The sequence below is a fragment of the Natrix helvetica genome (assembly GCF_964273705.1).
Source record: "Natrix helvetica genome assembly, chromosome: 1".
Taxonomy (NCBI): Eukaryota; Metazoa; Chordata; class Lepidosauria; order Squamata; family Natricidae; genus Natrix; species Natrix helvetica.
This window is the reverse complement of record NC_138548.1, coordinates 162,749,554-162,769,949: the sequence shown is the minus strand read 5'-3', so window position 1 is coordinate 162,769,949 and position 20,396 is coordinate 162,749,554. Positions and strand designations below refer to the sequence as shown.

General features: G+C 37.7%; 1 protein-coding gene across 1 annotated transcript in view; it reads left to right on the top strand.

Annotated features, from left to right (window-relative positions):
• Positions 1–531: 531 nt before the first annotated feature.
• Positions 532–20,396, top strand: part of FASTKD1 (FAST kinase domains 1) — a 28,230-nt gene continuing 8,365 nt past the window's right edge. Inside the window, exons 1-9 of the mRNA XM_081940309.1 lie at positions 532–905; positions 4,122–4,521; positions 6,514–6,582; positions 8,185–8,310; positions 11,603–11,998; positions 13,197–13,307; positions 14,272–14,403; positions 15,576–16,062; positions 18,134–18,248. Coding sequence (XP_081796435.1) covers positions 4,178–4,521; positions 6,514–6,582; positions 8,185–8,310; positions 11,603–11,998; positions 13,197–13,307; positions 14,272–14,403; positions 15,576–16,062; positions 18,134–18,248 — 1,780 coding nt within the window. The 5' untranslated portion in view covers positions 532–905; positions 4,122–4,177. The remainder of the gene's footprint in view (positions 906–4,121; positions 4,522–6,513; positions 6,583–8,184; positions 8,311–11,602; positions 11,999–13,196; positions 13,308–14,271; positions 14,404–15,575; positions 16,063–18,133; positions 18,249–20,396) is intronic.

Genomic DNA, 20,396 nt, shown 5'->3' with positions numbered 1-20,396 from the left:
ATGGACAATTATTGTCACTGATTTTGATCACCCTTTCTACTATTTCCCGCATCTCCCTTTCACGCGCCGGTGTGTGTCTTATGTAACTTTCCAATAACGAGTTAATAATTCAGGTTGACTTACGGAACGCGAACCTTAAGTTCCATCTGTGCCAAATTTGATAAAATCTCCCAACCTTTTGGTAAATCACTTTGGATGATAGATATTACAATAATAATTTAGTAACTAAGTATTAATAATTTTAAATAATAGTTTTTGTATCCCTGTAAGCCGCCTTGAATCGCCATGTGCGAATAGACGGCAATATAAATTTTCTAATACATTTATTCAACTTTTATCCCGCTCAACTCACGATCCCGGGAGGCTCATAGCAATCGGAGAAATTAGTGTACAATACAATCAAGATACGGCACAGGCAGAAGTAGAAATTGGCGTTTATTTATTCATTTTACATCACCAACGTCTGAATTCCCGCCTGCGAGACCCAAGCGTCCCTCCGTTTAAAGACTACATTTCCCGAAAGGCAGAGAGCTTGGCTGGCGAGGCACGCCGGGAAATGGAGGAGAGGACGAGATTCTTTTGAGCGGGCGTTGAAATAGACAGTTACGGAAGCCGAGGAAGTACGATTAAATTCGTTATTGGAAAACGGCCGGATACGGGGCCCGGGATTCTCAGGGCGCTTTTTGTACCGTAGGTTGGATTCCGCGGGAGGCTTTTGCACCACGTGATCTTTGAGGAGGAGCCGGCGGCGGGTCATTCGCAGCGCGTCTACCTTGCTAACCGGCAGCATGGCCGCCAGGACGGCACCGCATGGGTTTAATTCGCTCCTGGAGGAAGAGGCGGGCTGCCGTGTCTTGCACCCCTCGGAGGGGAGAATTTCAGCGGTTTGTGCAGAGTTTAGCTAGGTATTGATTCCCAGATCTCAAGCAATGTGCTTCGTTACACGCGAAGAAATCCAGTGCATCGTGTCAGAAGGTCGTATCCCCCGCTTCTGCGTAATTCCCATCGCCAAAGATGGTTTTTAACTGCTTAGATTAGAGAGAGTGCTGTATTCTTCTTCTTTTTCTTTAAGATGGTGATGGAATTCTTATGCCTACTTTAAATATGTATGTCTTTGTTAAAGACGTTGCAGTTGTCTGGAAAGATTTTGGTTCAGATGCTGTCTGGTCTTTTTCATGGGATGTTTCCTTGTTGAAATGCCAGCTTTTTGGAAAAGCGCTGTATTGCCTTCATGCAACGGTACTCGCTACAGTTGCAGATTGTGTACTTATTGGAAGAATAACATTTCCAAACATTTGGAAAATAAACGGTTTTTAAAAAATAAAATAAAATATGCACCAGTGAGTGGAGTGTCACAGAGAAACTTTGAGGAGCTTAGCAGTAAGAAGGTTGTTGTATATGAAAAAAAATGTTTTAAAATATCATATTTTTACAATAATTGGTGTAATATGAAAATAATAAATGCTATTACAAAAATATTGAATGTGCTCAATGTTGATGCATTGTTTCTTATCTGATTCTCTTTTAAGCCTCTGTTTGTAACATTAACAAAAGCATAAGCCATTAATTCCTTAGGGTTTTATAAGTTTATTCTAAAATCACCGAGCCACCATTTGGAAAATATCATGTATATTCATATTTAAATTTTGATGCAGTGATGGTTCAAGGTTTAAGTAAGGTGTGTCCAACCTTTTGGCTTGCCTAGGGGCTGCATTGAGGGAAGATGAATTGTCTATATGTAAGTACAATTAATATATATGTGTGTATAAAGTTAAAAGTTTATGATCTTATGCCACCGCAGGCAGCACATTGGACACATCTGCTTTAAAAATCAAGGAAATGACCAAACTAATATTTTTCTTTTGATTTTCTTAATTATGACAAATGTCTCCTGCTCTTATATACCAGAGTTATGCTTCATTCTGAATTTGCAGCCATAGCAGCCATCTGCAGTTCTTTAAAATAGCCATACTTATTTTATTCATCTCAAAAAACAAAAATATTGTACCGTAATTGTGAAGGAATCTGCTCTTCATCCATCCTGCAGTAAGATTATCTTCTTTGGTAATGATCTCTTGGAGTTCACTTCAGCCAAGGAAATCTGATTTAAATGCACATTTCTGAATATAAGCGCCATTTGCGCAACATGGAAAGTTGGGTTACTTTTGAATTTGGCATACCTTTCAAATCAACCTTGCATTCAGTTGTAGCTAAAACGAATCAGGGTACAGGTAGTCCTCGAGATATAATGGGAATGACAGGTTTCTCCAAAACTTACAACTTCATTTTGAAGTTACAGCTGCTGCAGTTCCCCTGTGGTCGTTCACTCTTAAAACTGACCACAGGAATACTGCAGCACCCCCCTGGCTCCCCCCCTCCCATCCTGCCCTATGGAGACCCCACAGGTCTTGTGCCTATTCCCCACAGGACTGTCACCTATCACACACTTACCTTTTGAACATCTCTGGATCTCATGTTAGGGAGAGTCAGGCCATGCGCCCCTGGGCCACAAGGCTGCCTCTTGAAAGTTGCCATCATTTTGGTAATTTGGATCCAGACAAAATTTTTGAAGTTAAACATGAGAGGTTGAAGAAGATGGAAAACAGGGCTGATCTAATGGTGCCACTTGTTTTCAATCCTCACACAAAAACAAGGGACCTGGAATGGCAAACCAATGTGTAAGGAATCCCCCTACTCCACCCTCATTTAAGTACCACAAATGCTTTTGTTTCTTTTGAAAACTGGATGAGAAATGAAGCAGAAAAGTTGACTGGGATGTTGTATAAGATGGGAAGAGTCTTACAACAGGATTGCCCTAGATTTGCTGGATTTACTGGAGTGAACAACCAGATTAGTATTTCGTTAATAGTTCTCAACCCAATAGGTTCCACCTGTCATGGAAACCTGCTCTTCATTGATGCTTCCCTTTCCTCCTGGGAGCTAGCCGATACCTGTTATTTGTCACGCTAGGCAAAATGTTGTAGTAATGGTAGAAAGGCAAAGAGGATGACATTAATTAAGCAAACAATTAACTTCCACCCAAATCCTCAAAAAGTAAAATTATTACCTTGAGTATTCTTTTTTCTTTTTAACTTTGACTTTTAAAATTCCATGTTTTCAAGTCCATTTTGCATCATAGTTTCGGATATGTGGTTTTGTGTTGAGTGGTGTTGTATTTTCAGTTTTACCACGGTTCTGAATTAATTTCATATATCTTTTCCTTATGGCGGATGTTTTAATTGTACTACATTAAAAAAAAAACCTAGGCATGTTGAACATTATTTTGTAAGTTGTGGAAGCCTGACTGATGCAGCACCCCCATATGTTGAATCAATAATGATAATAATCACACTTCTTATAATAAGTATAAGATACTTCTTATACTTCTTATAAAAACTAAAAGACTTAGTTCTACCTAATAGGAAGGGCTGTATCAATTGATGGAGAAAAATGGAATTCATCATATGCCTCCATTTGGAATACCTAGAATGAGATGACAGGGACATAGGAACATAATTGTATGGTTAACCGTGGTTACAGTTCATGACAAATTAGGGTCAATTTCCAAATTATGCTAAACTCGCTCAATTCCTCCTCACTGCTATGCCAGAATAAGCGTAAGAATAGGAGGAAAACAAAATGGTTTCTTACTATAGTTTTTATAGATAGTTTGAATAACAGTATCTTGTATTTAATTAAAGCATTGTGGGGCTTATTAATAAAAAATACTGTGTTTCCTCAAAAATAAGACAGGGTCTTATTTTCTTTTGAACCCCCCTCCCGAAATAAGCATCTGGCCTTATTTACGGGGGGATCTTATAATTTTTGAGGTACAGGAGGCAGAGAGCATGGTAACCTCACGACTGCTGCTGTGTTGCAATATTTTTGGGGGAGGGCTTATTTTTGGGGGAGGGCTTATTTTAGCACATGCGCTCAAAAGCCCGATTGGGTTTATTATGTGGGGAGGTCTTATTTTCAGTGAAACAGTATATCTTGGCAGACAAATAATTTTACATTCTTATTCTTCCTACAGTCACTTCATATTATATGGTAAAGGAAATGAAATGTGTTATATCTGCAAATAACATTTCTTTTTTTTTCTTAATATGTGCTTGTGGCAGTCAGCAATGAAGAAAGAAGTCCTGAGTGCCCTTGGAAGAAGAAGCAGCCCATCCAAATGACAAATATGCTTGGCCTAAGACGTTTTTCTCCAATTGCAACAAGATGTTTTAACTCTCGAACTTGGAGCAGCGACACTTTGTTGAACCAACTCAATAACTTTACAAATGAACACCAAGTGTTCAGTCTTGTTTCCAAGAACAGAGCCAGACTCTCTGAAAAACATGTGAAAAGTGCAATTAAGAAACTTGTGCAGGTGCAAAGGAAGAGGCCTTGGTCCTCAGAAACCATGGCTTACATAAGAAGTCATTCTCAGTTTTTTGTACTTCGCATCTTGGCAGAAAATAAGATTGAATGTATGGATAATGAAGCATTGATAGATGTATTATACAGTGTGCTTTGGTAAGTAGCATGATATTTAATTTCAATCACAGCTTTTATTGTCCCAAAGTTGCTTTTTTTCAGGAGGCAACTGGACTTCCTTCTTTTTTCTTTTGAATAAGTTTTGCTTCTCATCTAAGAAGCTTCTTCAGCTCTTGACAGGATACTGGGGAACGGAAGGATTTATATTCCTTGCAGACAACTGGTAATCTGCATCCTTTCAGAAGGTCTCTGAAGCACCTGGTGGTTAACTGTGTCCTCAGGGTTACCTGAGTAGTGCTTCTGGTTCCTGCAGTCTACAATTTTTCTTCTGGAAATCCATTCCTACTCCCACACTATTCAAAGTGTGTTCATCCCAAATTGTATAACTAAAGGTCCGTAGAGATTCTCCGCCATCCAGGTCATGGTTGCCCCAAAGGGGCTTTTTCAGGAGGCAACTGGACTTTCTTCAGACATCCCGAAGACGTCCTCAAAAGAAAAAAAACAAGAAAGTCAATTTGCCTCCTGAAAAAGCACCTTTGGGACAACCATGACCTGAATGACGGAGAATCTCTACGGAGTTTTATTGTCTGATTTTATTTTTAAGAATGAATCACTTTTGTATATCCATAGGGAAATATCCTGTTGTTGCACAGGCAAACTTATTAAGTGTTAAAATTTGCTTATAGAATTCATACTTTTAAAAAAAAACTTCTTAAAAGTTCAATTTAGCAATCATAAAAATCACATTATATAGCAGCTGTAATAGATCAGCACCCTACCTTTGCCACATAAAAGTTAAGATCAGTTTTTAAAATTTGGGAAATGCTCCTGGCGTAAAATGCAATAGAACTCCAGCATCACCTCTGTTCCTCTAGTATATAAAAAAGAATATCCATCACAGATTTTGATATTCATCACAAGGCTGAATATCAACAAGTTTTGTTGCATACTTTTAAGTTGTTTCGTTTAATTTAATTTATTAACAGTTAGAATATTATTTTACATATGGGTGGGGGGAATTCAGAAATCGTCAATGGTTGCTAAAAAGTATATTTTGAAAAGAGGAAAGTAGCATTCTCTTCAACTTTGGCACATTAATCCGTTAATAATATTTCATTGTTTAGCCATAAGGCCATTTCAGAACACAAAATACAGAACAATAATATATGCATGCATCAGTGGTGGGTTGCAGGCGGTACGCCCTGGTACGGGCGTACCGGAGCCTGCCCGGAGTACCGGATACCGTTCCGGTACGTTGCCCCGGAGGGCCCACCCACCCACCTGAGCTCCTTACCGGTCTTTTAAGTCTTCTGTGCTTCCACGCACGGCACGTACAGCTCCTGCATGACGCTCCGCTGAGCAGCTGGAGTGTCGCGGAGGCAGTAATTGCATGCGCGTGCATCCATGTGGATGATGCTTGGCCTATTCCAACCATACCGATTGGAACGGGATCCGGAACCCACCACTGTCATGTATGTATGTATGTATTTTATTTATTTATTTAGTTTGTCAAACGTACAAGATAACAGGTATAAGTATAAACATGGACATGAACAAAGGAAATTAGTATAAATAAATGGGGACAGTAGGACAGGGACCATAGGCATGCTGGTGCGCTTATGCACACCCCCTTTATGGACCTCTTAGGAATGGGGTGAGGTCTACGGTAGATAGTTTAAAGTGGAAGCTGTGGGGGTTTGAGGATGTAACAGCAGAGCCGGGTAGAGGATTCCAGGCATTGATTACTCTGTTGCTGAAGTTGTATTTTCTGCAATCGAGTTTGGAACGGTTTACCTTGACTTTGTATCTTGTTTGCCCGTGTATTATTGAGGTTGAAGCTGAAGTAGTCGTTGACAGGTAGGACATTGTAGCAGACAATTTTGTGTACTATGTATGTATGTACGTAGTGTAACAAAAATAAATACAGTATATGCTACCAAGTTACAATTTGTTGATCTCAGTATATAGATAGATTTTAACTCTAAAATATCTATGAAAATTTGTTTGGCTCACTTTTTATTCCTTCTGAAGGTTTGATGTTGATGCCCACGACTCACTTGTAGAAGAGTTGGTTATAGAAGGCTGGAAGCGATTAAATGAGTAAGTATATTTTTTATCTGTTTGTTCCTTTTCCTATTAATTGGAAAGTCAATATTTCATGCCTGGAATAAATCTCACAAAATTAGCACCAGCAGCAATATTTTTAATGCTTTCTCTTGTCTCACAGAACGTTGGTTCAAATTGTGACATTAGATAAATTTGCATGGATTATTATATTAAAAGTAGAAACTATCAATGTAAATTTATGTTACTATAGTTATTGATTCAAAATATACTCTTAGTAACTTTAGACAGCAATTCTGAATTCCATATTCACTCACTGGAGTTTGTCCAAACTGAGTGTGTGAACAAGGAGAGCAAACAAAAATTTGCTGGTGAAGTTCAGCGGGAGGAAGAGACAAAGAACCAGCTGCTCATTCTGAGGAACCCTGTCCTCAGCTGTGAGGAATAAAAAGATGTCCTCAGTAGCTACTGATTGTGAAGGATGTGCCCTGATGTTTGTAAGTTGTCAATTGTGAGTGACTACTGTGTTTCCCCGAAAATAAGACACGGTCTTATTGTCTTTTGACCCCCGAAATAAGCGCTTGGCCTTATTTTCAGGGAGGTCTTATTATTTTTGAGGTGCAGGAGGCAATGAGCGTGGTTACCTCGTGGCTGCTGCTGGGTTGCAATATTTTCGGGGAGGGCTTATTTTCAAGGGAGGGCTTATTTTAGTGCATGCGCTCGAAAGCTCGATTGGGCTTATTATCTGGAGAGGTCTTATTTTCAGGGAAACAGGGTAGTTAAGTAAGCAGAAACTGTAGGAAGGTGGTCAGAGGCCTTATTCGTAGTCCTGTGCAGTCTGCAACTTTTTTTCCAAATTAAATCTGAAGTATTATACAGCTTCAAATACTAAAGTTCCGCAGTGTTTGGATCTGAAGCAGGAAATGTACAGGTACTCCTCAACTTATGACCACAGTTGAGCCCAAAATGTATATTGTTCAGTGAGAAATTTGTTAAGTGAGTTTTTCCCCGTTTTATAATTTTTCTTGCCGCGTTTGATAAGTGAATCACTGCAGTTGTTAAATTAGAGACACAGTTGTTAAGTGAATCTGGTTTCCCCATTGACCTTGCTTGTTAAAAGGTCTCCAACGGGATCATGTGACTCCGGGACACTGCATCATCATAAATGTAAGTCAGTTGTCAAGCATCCGAATGTAAATCATGTGACTATGGGAGGCTACAACAGGCATAAGCGTGAAAAATGCTCATAAGTCACTTTTTTCAATGCCGCTGTAACTTTGAACAGTCACTAAATGAATTGTTGTAAATTGAGGACTACCAGTGCTTTGCATCCAGCATATTTAGGGTGGATTTATGCTGGAGCTGAACCAATCTTAAGTTTAATAGCAATCCCTTAAAGAGAGGAAGTAGGTGGATATTTGCAAAAGAATTTATGGTGACAACGAATTCCAATTGCTTTATATCCTGAAGTTATTGAATGCTTTCTGGAAGGCTTTTCTACCTTTACTTAATTAAGTTTCTAAGCTGCAAATTTCTCCTTAGGACATGTATAGGGTACTCATGGAGAAATAGTGAAAATTGACCTAGTTTATCTGTAGCCTTTTGACACAGTAGCTTTATTGTCTTTGTTATCCTCAGACTGACTCCACCTCTGCTCTCTAAATTTGCATTGTGCGTACATGAACAACATCTACATCATAGTCCACTCATGGGTGATATAGCTGATATGGCAGATAAGAAATTGGATTCCATACAGGATTCAAGGTAATTTTTATTTAGTAAAGATTCTAGCCATAGATTCACAGGTCTTTAAAGATTAAACGGAGCAGAGCTGTCAAACTCCTAGCCCATGGGCCAGATGCGTCACATACTGGCCATGCCCACACCTGGATTAGCAAAGGGGGGAGAAAAGTCCCGATACATCACATGGTGCTGCCGTGACGACGTGAGTTTGACACCCCTGAAATGGAGAGAATTAATAAGGAAACCATGCCCTCATTGTTCCCCTGAACCCAACTTCTGACACGAATACAGTCAGACAGCTTTGGGTGTACAAAGTAGCACATAGATCTTAAAAGCGCCGAGAAGGAAGTTTAGTATTGACTAGTATCAACTACCGTGTTTCCCTGAAAATAAGACAGGGTGTTATTTTTTTCACCCCCGAAATAAGCAGTTGGCTTTATTTTCGGGGAGGTCTTATTATTTTTGAGGTGAGCAGGAGGCAGTGAGCGTGGTTATCTCATGGCTGCTACTGCAATATTTTCAGGGGAGGGCTTATTTTAGCACATGCGCTCAAAAGCCCGATTGGGCTTATTATCCGGGGAGGTCTTATTTTTAGGGAAACAGGGTAGTTGATACCAGTTTAGTAGAGAATATTCTCAACTTAGCTTATTGTAGAACTAATGTATAATTGAACGTGCTCTGTTGTGGAGATAACATTTGGGGTTTTTAAATACAGATGGTCCTCCTATTATGACTACAATTGAACCTGGAATTTTGGTTGTAAGTTGAGTCACCACATGACTGAACTCAAATTTATGACCATATTTACAACAGTTGTTAAGCAAGACATCATGGCAATTAATGTGGTCAAAAGCCCAAATCCCGCTTATCCAATGGGTGTATTTTCTCAAAAAATGACCAAAAAATAAATAAATTGCAAAACGCAATTGTATCGCTGTGGGATGCAACTGGCCATAAATGTGAGCCAGTTGCCAAGTACCCAAAATGCAATCACGTATCTGCAAAATGCAATCATGTGTCTGTGGGGATGGAGCAAACATACTTACACTTACAAATCGTAAGTAACTTTTTGGGGGTGTATTATAACTCTGAACAGTCATTAAGTGACCAGTCATAAGTCAAGAACTGCATATAATGCCTGAAATATTTCCAAGTGCAATTTAAAATAAGAGTTAATGTTTCTTTGTTGATTGGTGGGATTTATTTTTCAATGATGAAGGAGTCGCTTGCTTTTTAGTTGGGAATCGCTGATGTTATAAGAAAAGCATTATGTGGCTCTAGGTTTCCTAACTTGCTGAATCTTGTCTAGCTACCAGGGATGTTGTTTCTAGAATCATTTACCCTAAACCTAACCATATGTAAACTTGCCTGTAAATCAGTATTATTATATCAGTAGCAAGTATGCAGCTGAGCTGAGGCTAAGATAGCCTTGTGATTTGAAGTAGGAGTACATTGCTTTGCTTTTCTTTTTTATATTTTTTTATTTTTTATTTTCAAACCAAACACAACACATCCTTCTTTACATACTGTAGAAAGTGTATCAGTTGGTTACAAAAAGGCTTTCGTGCATCTCTTCCACAGTCAACAAACATAATTCATATTAACTCAAGTATTTTAACTCAGATATTTATACATGTTACCATCATCATACCTCCATTTTCATTTGACTATAATTGTTTAAATGTCCTTCATCATAAAATATACCAAGATTTAATACATAACCACATACTGGCATTTCATTTACTATTTCTAAAATCCTCCAATAACACTGAATCCTTATGTCCTATTCTAGCTAAACATCCATAATATTTAATAACAAAGTTTTCTAATCCTCCTTTCCAAATCACTGTTTACAATTTACATCGAGTTTCCTTATGTTGTACCCATACCTGTATATACGTTGTTATCATTATCCCTCCTTTTTTTAACTATATCCTGCATCATAACATTTCCCCCCTAATAATCAAGACTTAACTGTATCTAAATTAGTTCTTTTTTAAATTAACCTTTATATATAATCCAAAAGGATTTCTAATCTTCCTTTCATGGGTACCATTCAATATTCATATCCAATTATTACTTATCATAACACTACACATTGTATACATTATTATCATTATCAATTATTTATTTAACTATATCGTCACTAAATTTCACTAAGTTTAACTAGTTTTAAATTATACTCTTCCATCTATCAACCTGTATCTTTCCAGTAGCAAAACAGTCTCATATCTTCTGCCGTTTGTGGTGTCAGTCCTCTAATCATCTCCTTAAGAGTACATTGCTTTTCAAATCAATCTCTTATAGCAACAGTCCCCAGCCTTTTGGGCATCCGGGACCAGTTTCATGGAAGATAATTTTTCCACAGACTGGGGGTGGATGGGAAGGAGGATCATGCAACCTACATCCTTAGAAATTGCATGCACAGTTTTGCTCACCCGCTGCTCACCTCCAGCTATGCGGCCTGATTTCTAATGGGTCAAGGACTTGGTATTGGTCCACAGCCTGGGGTTCAGGGACCCCGTCTTATACCACACATATCTATTCAGAAATAAGCCCCCTTGAATAAGCTCATTGAAGCTTAATTTCAGTGAAGCAATCTTATCTACTATCCCACTTGAGCTTACGTATGAATGCTTTCAGTTGTTTTGCCTGCAAGCATTGCGGTCTTCATAATAAAGAGAAATAATTTGACAGGTGCCTTTCTTTTCAAAGAAGAACAGCATTGCTGAAAGGCAAAAACGTTATTACCGTATTTTTTGGAGTATAAGACGCACCAAGATTTTGAAGAGGTAAATTTTAAAAAAATGTTTTTGCACCCTGCAGACCTCCCAAACCCTCTGCACGCCTATTTTTTTGTGATAAACTGGGCATGCGGAGAGTTTGAGAGGCCTGCAAAGTGCTCCTGGGGGCTGGGGGGGCAAAAACAAGCAAAAAAAAGGCCCGTTTTTTGCTCGTTTTTGCTGTCCCCAGCCCCCTGGAGCATTTTGCAGGCCTCCCAAACCCTCTGCATGTCCATTTTTGTGAAGGGGGCGGGGTTTCGGGAGGCCAAAAATGCTGTATTCAGTGTATAAGATCCACCTGGATTTTCACCCTCTTTTTGGGGGGAAAATGATGCGTCTTATACTCCCCAAAATACGGTATGTAACATTTGTCTGCTCCCAATTTCAAGTAGTTAACATAAATGCTCTAATATGCCCTGTTTAAAACCACCCTCCTCCCCTTTTCTCTTTACTCAATGCCGTTTTCTTAAGCATTGTTTGATTTTTTGATGAAATGAATGAGCACAATAATCTTAAATATGTCTTTTTAGGGCTTTGTCCGTTGTAATGAACTGCATATCTCCTGTTATCTCACGGAATTTTATAAAACGGTTAATAGAAAAAGCAGATGGCTTGTTTGGAAGAACAAACATCTCAGTCAATGATGCCAGGCGATTTGTACAGTTTCTCCGGAATGTCAGTTTTCTGCACTGGCCGCTGCTGAAAAAATGTAACAGCATTTTTGTCCAGCATTCACAAGAGTTACGTGTTGAGGACATTTCTATCATTCTTGGACTCTACCAGAATTTACAATTCAACAACACTGAATTTAGATTACTTGCCAAAGAAAAGCTGATAGAACTTAAGGACAATTGCAGTAGTCCGTTGAATGTCATGCAATTGTTTATTCATCTTGCACCCATGGCACAACAAGAGATGCAAAAAGAGTAAGTGTATTTGTTGTCTTGCTGATTTCTTTGTGCATTATCTTTTTAAGAGTAGTGAAAAAGTTGAAATTAGGACTTACATGTACACTGTTGCTATTGAGAGATTATTTCCTCATAAATACAGGCTGTAAACCAAGAAATCAAAATGTCAAGTGTTAATGAATTATCTTCATAAGGAATTGCAGCCCTGGCTTCTAGATAGATGACTGCCTATATGCAGGAGAATTATCCTTCCCTTCCCTTCTCTGAACCAAAACCAAATATCCCAATTTCTTCTTTTTCTTTTAAATCTTAACTCAAATATTATTGCAAATTCAGCATTTGAAAAGTATTTCCACAAGCAGAATGTCGGGGTTCCAAATAGCATCCAAAAGTAAATCAGAGTCCAAGGCAAAATATTGCTCAAAGTTCCAATTTATTAAGAGAGCCATGTTGGCACATCTGGGAAAACCCAAATCTGAAAGCTTCCAGGTTTTCCCCACCCAATTGAAAGTCCAAGATCTTGCCCCCATACCCACAAGTCCATCACATGATCCAATCTTCCACTGCCATGCTGGCAGTTCCACCCATCCAATTCCGGTCAGGTGCAGAGACAAAGGATGACCTTGGCTTTCTAGAAGGAATTTTGTTTTGGCTACATAGTATGTGACTCCTTACAATCCCCCTCCCATTTTCCCACAATACAAAATGCATAGCAGAATAATAGAAAGTGTGACAAGCCAAACACCCAAAAGAAAATATGGCTGAAGGTCTGACACAGGTATCACAAATGACCACAAATCATGTGGAACTTTGTCAATTATATCTAAAAATATTTCTTTAATCATGTTGGTTTATGTTGCTATTTTTTTAAAACGTGTTACAACATGGGCTTAGTTGGCAAAATATTTGTGTTTGGGGTGTGAACATTCCTACAGAACGAATTACTATGATGTTTCCATTTTTCACTCCTTGTTAATATATTTGTTTGGGATATGCTAGACGGGGTGGGGTGGGGGAATTAATGAGAAAGTGGAGCCGTGAAGGTGCATAGGCACAGACACATGCATTCAATGTCTTTCAGAATATTTCTTTTGTAAAAATTTGTTCTTGGTTGATCAGCATACTATGTTTTAAAAAAATGATGGACTCTGAATGCTCAGGCAGGTTTTCTATCAGAAACATATGCATATATAAATATATCTGCATTTCTTTTTAGGTTAAGTGAAAAGATCCTACTAATCGCAGATGATTTGGATCGATACCAAACGTTAATTGTGGCGGAAAAAATGCAAGAAGTACAATACAGAAATCCACTACTGATTCAAAAGTAATCTTCTAATACAACATAAGAATCCTATTCATGCTATAAGTTATTCTTTATTTTTGTGAGCAACTGTCTGGATATAATTTAGTCAACATACAACACGGCGTGTTATAGTACTTACTTAGTATTATACCCCAAGTCTAAATGTATTTCTTAGAAGTAAAAACTTGCAATGGGCTAGACACACTTACGATCATGCTGTAGAGAAGGATGTCCTTTGTCACTTCTGCTTTTTATTTTAGTTCTAAAAGTTTTGAAGAGCGATATCAGACAGGTGGAGAAAACAATAGGCTTGAAAATGTAAAGACTTATAAAATAGGGTCTTTTGCTGATGCTTTAATTTTGATTATACAAGAAGCCAAGAATGATATAGAATATTTAATGAATGAAAGAAATCAAAAGATTTTAATGCATTAGCTAGATTTAAAATAAATAAGCGAAGGAGAAAGATGTCAGTTAAAAATATGACTGTGTGATCGAGAAACCCCGATGAATAAAGCGGGTTTTAAAATTGAGAAGAAGGTTAAATACTTTGAGCTTAGATTGACTAATATGGAACTGTATGTTATTTCAGAATAATTATCTCAAAATATAGAAAGACATTATTGAAGTGGGGGGTGGGGAAACTCCAGCTGTCGTTGCTGGGTGGTAGGTTAGTGATTAGGGTGATGGTGTTAACCAGGATATTATTTTTATTCCAGACAGTACTATACTAATTATTGCATAATTTATATAAAAATTATAATTAAAAAATATACCAAAAAGATATTTCTAGTCTGTATGGCAGGCCAAAGGACCCTAAGAATTACATACAAATTGCTGCAAGAGAATGGACCTTTAAAACAAGGTCCACTTGTTTTAAAATTGTACTTTGCTGCTTGTCTGGTATGAATAACGGAATAAGTCACTTTAGAGAACATTCTAACTTGAAACTTAATGCTGCAATGTGTATCTTTTTGGCTTTCAGGATTATATCCCTCTTTCACAAATACTTGGATCAGTATAAACCATACGAGCTTTTGAGAATGACAAATGTGCTAGCCATGCTGCATTGGCCCAAATCTGACATATATTCCAAATTACAACAATTGTCAATCTGGTAAGAAGATACTCCCCCCCCCCCCCGCACATCTAATTTCTCAGATTTGAACTTTATTAATTCAGGCTTATATTTCATGGTTAGAAACATTTGATGAGTGTAAGGGAATATAAAATGGTGAATCCGTCATTTTCAGACTTTTTAGGAAACCTACACATCACAGCTGAGCACTAACGAAATACTGATTAAAACAAGTGACAGAACTGCCCAGGTCTGTAAATTTAATACAGCTTTGCAAATAGGATCATAGAACACTTGCCCTATAGAAGTGTTTATTACATTTCTACAGAGCAAGTGTTCTGTAAATCTATTTGATACTGCCTCACCAGCTAACTCATACAATGTCTGGAAAAAAAATTATTTCTAACAATTTTTTTTATTTTCATAAAAATTGTGGTGACAGCAATTTGAAGAATAAAAATGAAGATTTTGGTCTCAATATCTCCTCCTTCCAAATTTCAATGCTTGTTGTATTTCTGTATTAATGTAGCGTTCAAATAGACTGTGACTCACCTGGAAAATTCTGTTTGAACTTCCAAGTGTTTGTTACATACCTGAACAAACCACATTCCAACCCCCGTATCATCTATTTGAGTGGCATCTACCTAAATGTCCCTCTATTAATCAAAACTCAATGTATTGCTTTTTGACAGTTTACCCTCCTTTGTAAATTCCCCCCTTCTCTTTAAATTATATACGTACATATATGTATATGCGTGTGTGTGTCTGTGTGTGTGTGTGTGTGTGTGTGTGTTGTGTGTTTATTTCATTTGTAAAATTATACTCAGAGCAATGTATGTGCATCATCTGGAAATAAAAGGACATGCATTAAACATAGTTTTTACCTTTATGGCTTTAAGTATCTTCATTAAATTCTGAGCTAAAATTCATAGAAATAATGGTTTCAATTATCTAATAAATGTTTAATACTGTTGGTTGCTTTTTTTTTTTTGTTCCTTGTTTCCAGTTTTCTAGCATTATAATTCTGAAAGTAGTCCTCAGCACATTTTAATAAGTAGGCATGTGATCTATCTGAAAATCATGTAGTAAAAACATATGTGGTACACATATCTTGTGCATTTGTTTTTTTAATTAATGGTTCCCCCCCCCCCCAATTTATGTATTTATTATTTTATTAATATATTTTTTGTTTATTGTTGTTTCAATTCCAGCCATTTGCAAGTTAAAAGAGTCCCTGCTGATGTTCTCTTGCTGGTACACATTCTCTCTAATCTTCCTTCTCCTTATGTGGATGAAGCTGTAGTTACTCAAATTGATGCTGTCCTATCTCAGTGCAATATGAATCAGCTCAATAGCTTTACCATAGATATCCTAAAATGGATGAAACACCATAAGCCGAATCAGAAAAGCTATTCCGCACCGTACAGGTCACTTTTGCAAAAAGTTAACAATTGCGCATTTCAGAGACTTGAGAGAATGAACAATTTGGATCTTTTGCTGAAGGAATTCAAATACTTATACGGGAAATGGTTTCAGGAAGTGCTTCTCGGGAAGACCATAGTTGCTTTACATCGGTTGCAAGATCAGATCACACCATCAAATGTCGTGAAGTTTGCATCCTTTCTCATTGGAACCAACTACCGCTGTACACTGTTACTGGACAGAATAGCTGCGGTTGCCACCGAACATATTGATCAGGTACAAAGGACTACCTTGTGTCTCTCTCTTGAGCATTTTCATTTTTCAAGTTACACATTTTGTGTGGGGCAAAAGTATGTGAAACTTTCGAAATAGCTTGGTAGCTTTCTTCAGCCTGGTGAGCATCAACAACTTTTTCAGCAATTTAGAAATCTCTTGTTCTAGTCATGTCACACTTCCACATAGCTGTGCTGTGAAAATCAAAGTCGGATGATGAATAGCCAGAATGCTCTTCTTTAAATAAGGCAAATAATGCTCAACGCCTGAGTATCATCCCAAAATTAGACTCAGGAGACGGAGTCTCCTCACATAATTTTGCCACACAAATATATAGCTTTGGATGGCTGTCCCTCAATAGGTAAATAAGCGAGAATAAGGTTTTTGACTTACTTAAGTAGGTTCTCTTCATTTAGTTTAAGGCAGTGGGTCTCAACCTTCCTAATGCTGCGACCTTTTAATACAGTTCCTCATGTGGTGGTGACCCCCAACCATAACATTATTTTATGTTTTCTGTATTTTTTTGAAAATATGTGTTTTCTGATGGTCTTAAGCGACTCCTGTGAAAGGGTCGTTCGACCCCCAAAGGGATCCCGACCCACAGGTTGAGAACCACTGGCTTAAGGCCTTGTGTGAAAAACCAAACACAGTTTAGATCATATTTATGCAGAAATACTGAAAATTCAAAAGGAGTTCACAAACACTTAAACACCAGTGTATTTACTTATCAGAAGCAACTCCAAAAAGGGCAGGGTTGTGGAAAATGCTTAACTAATATTAATTGAATTAGTAACTAATGATTAAAAATTAATTGCAGAGCAAATAATTGAAGTGTTTTTAAATTAATTGATTCTTCATTTGCATTCTCTCCCTTGCACACATACTGATCTCACAGTGTAAACACACATATATTCAGAAAAAAAAGATAAGATGGAAGTGGATTAATAAGATCTAAATGGGAAGAGAAAGCAAAAAACAAAACTAGATGGAGATGAGGGAAAGAAGCAATTGAAAGTGCAGTGTGTGTGTGTGTGTGTGTGTAGAGAAATAAAATATAGTTCCTGTCATGGAAAGGGTTAAAATCCACCAAGGAACCAGTTTCTCCCAAATCAGACATCCTTGGTTAAGCAGCCTTTTGCATCTCCCACCCAATCATTTGTTTTAAATAAATGTTTTCTCCTCCTTCATTTACAAATGTCTATTAGTTCAAGATCAGAAATGACATCAGAACTCAGATTATGATTGTTAAGGTGAAGTTTTCCATTTAGAATTATTTCAGAATTGTCATCTGAACCAAGGTTTTGCTGAAAATTCTGAAAATATATAACTTTTGTTGAGGTGCCACATCTATAGGGACAAATACTTACCGTATTTTTTGGAGTATAAGACACACCTTTTCCCCCCTAAAAGAGCATGGCAATGTTATACACGGGTTGTTTCTCGCAAACACTGAGGCATTTTTGCCTTCCCTCAGCCCCCAGCAGCCCCCTGCAGGCTTCGGCAGGGCTGAGGTAAGGCAAAATTGCCTCTGTTTTTGCGAAAAATGGCCCATTTCCCGCCCATTTTTCACAAAAACGGGTGTTTTTGCCTTACCCCAACCCTGCTGAAGCTTGCAGAGTGATGCTAGGGGCTGAGGGAAGGCAAAAACATTTTTTTTCTTACTTCCTTCTTTGAAATCTTGGTGCGTCTTATACACCGGTGCGTCTTATAGTCCAAAAAATACAGGTAGTTAAATCTTATATGGAGTACTATAACTTGGCCTTTGCCTTTGAAAAATGCTGAGAATATTGCAAGTAAGCAAACAACTGGAGCTGATTAGAAAAGCGTGACTCCCTCATTACAATAGCCTCCTGAGCTACCCTTCTGTTTCAGAGCATAACTTAAAGTGCTAGTTCGAAGTATCAAAAGTTTTTTGGGACCAGAATATTTGAAAAACTCTTCTCCCCAGGGTTTTAAGAAGGCTTGGAGAGGTTGACACATAGTTGTAATCTCAAATTTGGTTGGATTTTGACTGTTATGCAAAACTGGCAAAAACAGATGAGCCAATTTCTCCTATTTTCTTTTCTTTCTCTAGATTTACTATTCAGAAGTACATGTTATTCTTGTTCTATTTTCTTTATTTAATTATGAACCCCCTGAATCTGAGAAATTTTTCGAGGCTTGCATTAATCATATCAGTCTTCACTTGGGTAAGTTGACTATCAAAAGGATTGTCAGATTACATTTTTCTGGAAGTGACAGTGAACATATAAATAAAAGGTCAAGCTATAAACTGTTCTATTTCTGTCTCTTTCTTAAAAGGAAAGCAAGCAAATATATATACTTCACCTTTTCCATTATTTTCATTGAGAATATTCTAACTTCTGAATGTTTATTAAACGTTCTTAAAGAGGAAATTTAAAGAACCAACCATGATGTGGGCACTGTCCCATTCTATAGCTTTTAAAAATAAATACAGTTCTAAGTAGGAATACATTAAAATGATCACTGAAAATAGATTTTTAAAAATAAAAATAATGGATTTTTAAGAGTATTTTATCTGGTTATTTTCTCTAAGGATACTTACAAAGTTGCTTACTCTTTTGCTTACATATTTTTAGAAAATATGTTGCAAAAGTGCCATACACATAAATGCAAAACTTTGTAAGTTTGTGAAGAAGCAATCTCCTGGCAAGGACTGAGCAAATAAAGGAGTAATATGCATACTGGTATTAAGTATCATTGTTCTTACAATTAGTTACATGGAGAGAATGTGGGTATAGAATCTGTTCTTCTCTTAAACATAAGCCCAATGAATAAAAACAAAAAGGTCCTGTCCTATTGAGTGATATTTGCCATCATGCTCTTCCTCCCATGCTGATTATTCATGATTTGTTCACACAATATGTAATGATAATAGGATAGGATTTTGACAAATAAGTTTAAGTTGTTTGTGCCATGCTGGTGTCAATGTTCCAAGTAATGCACCCATAGAAAGCAGAACTCTTTCAGAGCAGGTAGATTCCTCAAAGAACAATTCATTAGATACATCATATTGGCATAACTGGTGAAAATCAACTCTGGAAGTTCCTGTGGTTTTCACCTGATTAAAAAGTAAAAGTTTCCCCTTCCCCCAAGTCATCAATCGCATTGTCCAATAGAGGTGCTGGCCGGTTGCTCGGTTACGCCACTCCTCCTCTCCCCAGCTATCTATTGGAATGTCCTTGGTTCCCACAGGAAAACTTTTTGTTTTGACTACAAAACCCCAGCTATCTATTTCCCCCCCCCTCCCTGTCCCTTCTTCTTCCTTGTGGCAATCCTGAAGCCTCAAAAATAGCTTTACCCAGGTTTGCTTCAGAGTTGACAGCTGGCCCTTCTGTTATACAGTACATGGTGGAATGCATTTAAAACATTTCTCAGCAACAATAAGCGCCAATGGTGATGTATCTTCTAAAGGGCCGTTATCTTGGCTTTCCTCAATCACGAATTCCCTATTTTTTAGCATGGATTGTTTTGTTTCTACCGGTAATCTCAAATGTTTTTAGATTATTATAGAACATTTTGGGCATCTCTCAAATGAGCAGTGCAAATAAATTTTGAATAAAGAAAAACTGGAAATATTGAAAGGGAAAGAAAGGAAAATGAAAGGGTTATGATGTCATAGAAATTTTTTATAGTTGGGAAGTGCTTTATAGTTTGGGAAATGCATAGATTTTTCAAAACTGAAAAGAATTAAAAGTTACATTAAAATAATTTCAAAATTGCTCTTTTTCCATTCATTCTTTACACTAATTGTATGACCCCTAATCTTAATAAGTTGGTAGAATAAAATATATGAAACTAAAAACATTGCTAAAATAAAGCAATTAACAATAATTAAGATTGGGAAATATATTATTTCTACTCCCATCTAAACCTTTTAAAAATGCCAAGTATTTAACTCTCAGATAAGATAAAGCATATCAATGTTCTCAACTATATTCAATTTTTACATTTCTGTGAGAGTTTTGGGTGAGGGTTTGTATTTCCTACCGTGTTTCCCCGAAAATACAACCTGTCCTGAAACTAACGCCTTGCCACATTTTTCACATGGGCAAAAATATAAGCACACCCCCAAAAATAAGCCCCCTGGATAACCCCCCGTCCTTCCAGGCAGAGCACCGCTCACCGACCTAATATTATCCTGAAGGGGCCAAGCCGCGGGAGCAGGGGTGAGAAAGGCGCTCACGTTGCTTGGCGCCTTTGGGATACCGCTAGGTTGAGGAGTGGCGTTCTGCCTGGCCGGAGGGGAGAGTTGCCGGGCAGCTGCTCCCTTGCGAGCGGGCTCCCGAAGAGTCGGGCACAGCCTCAGGGGTGAA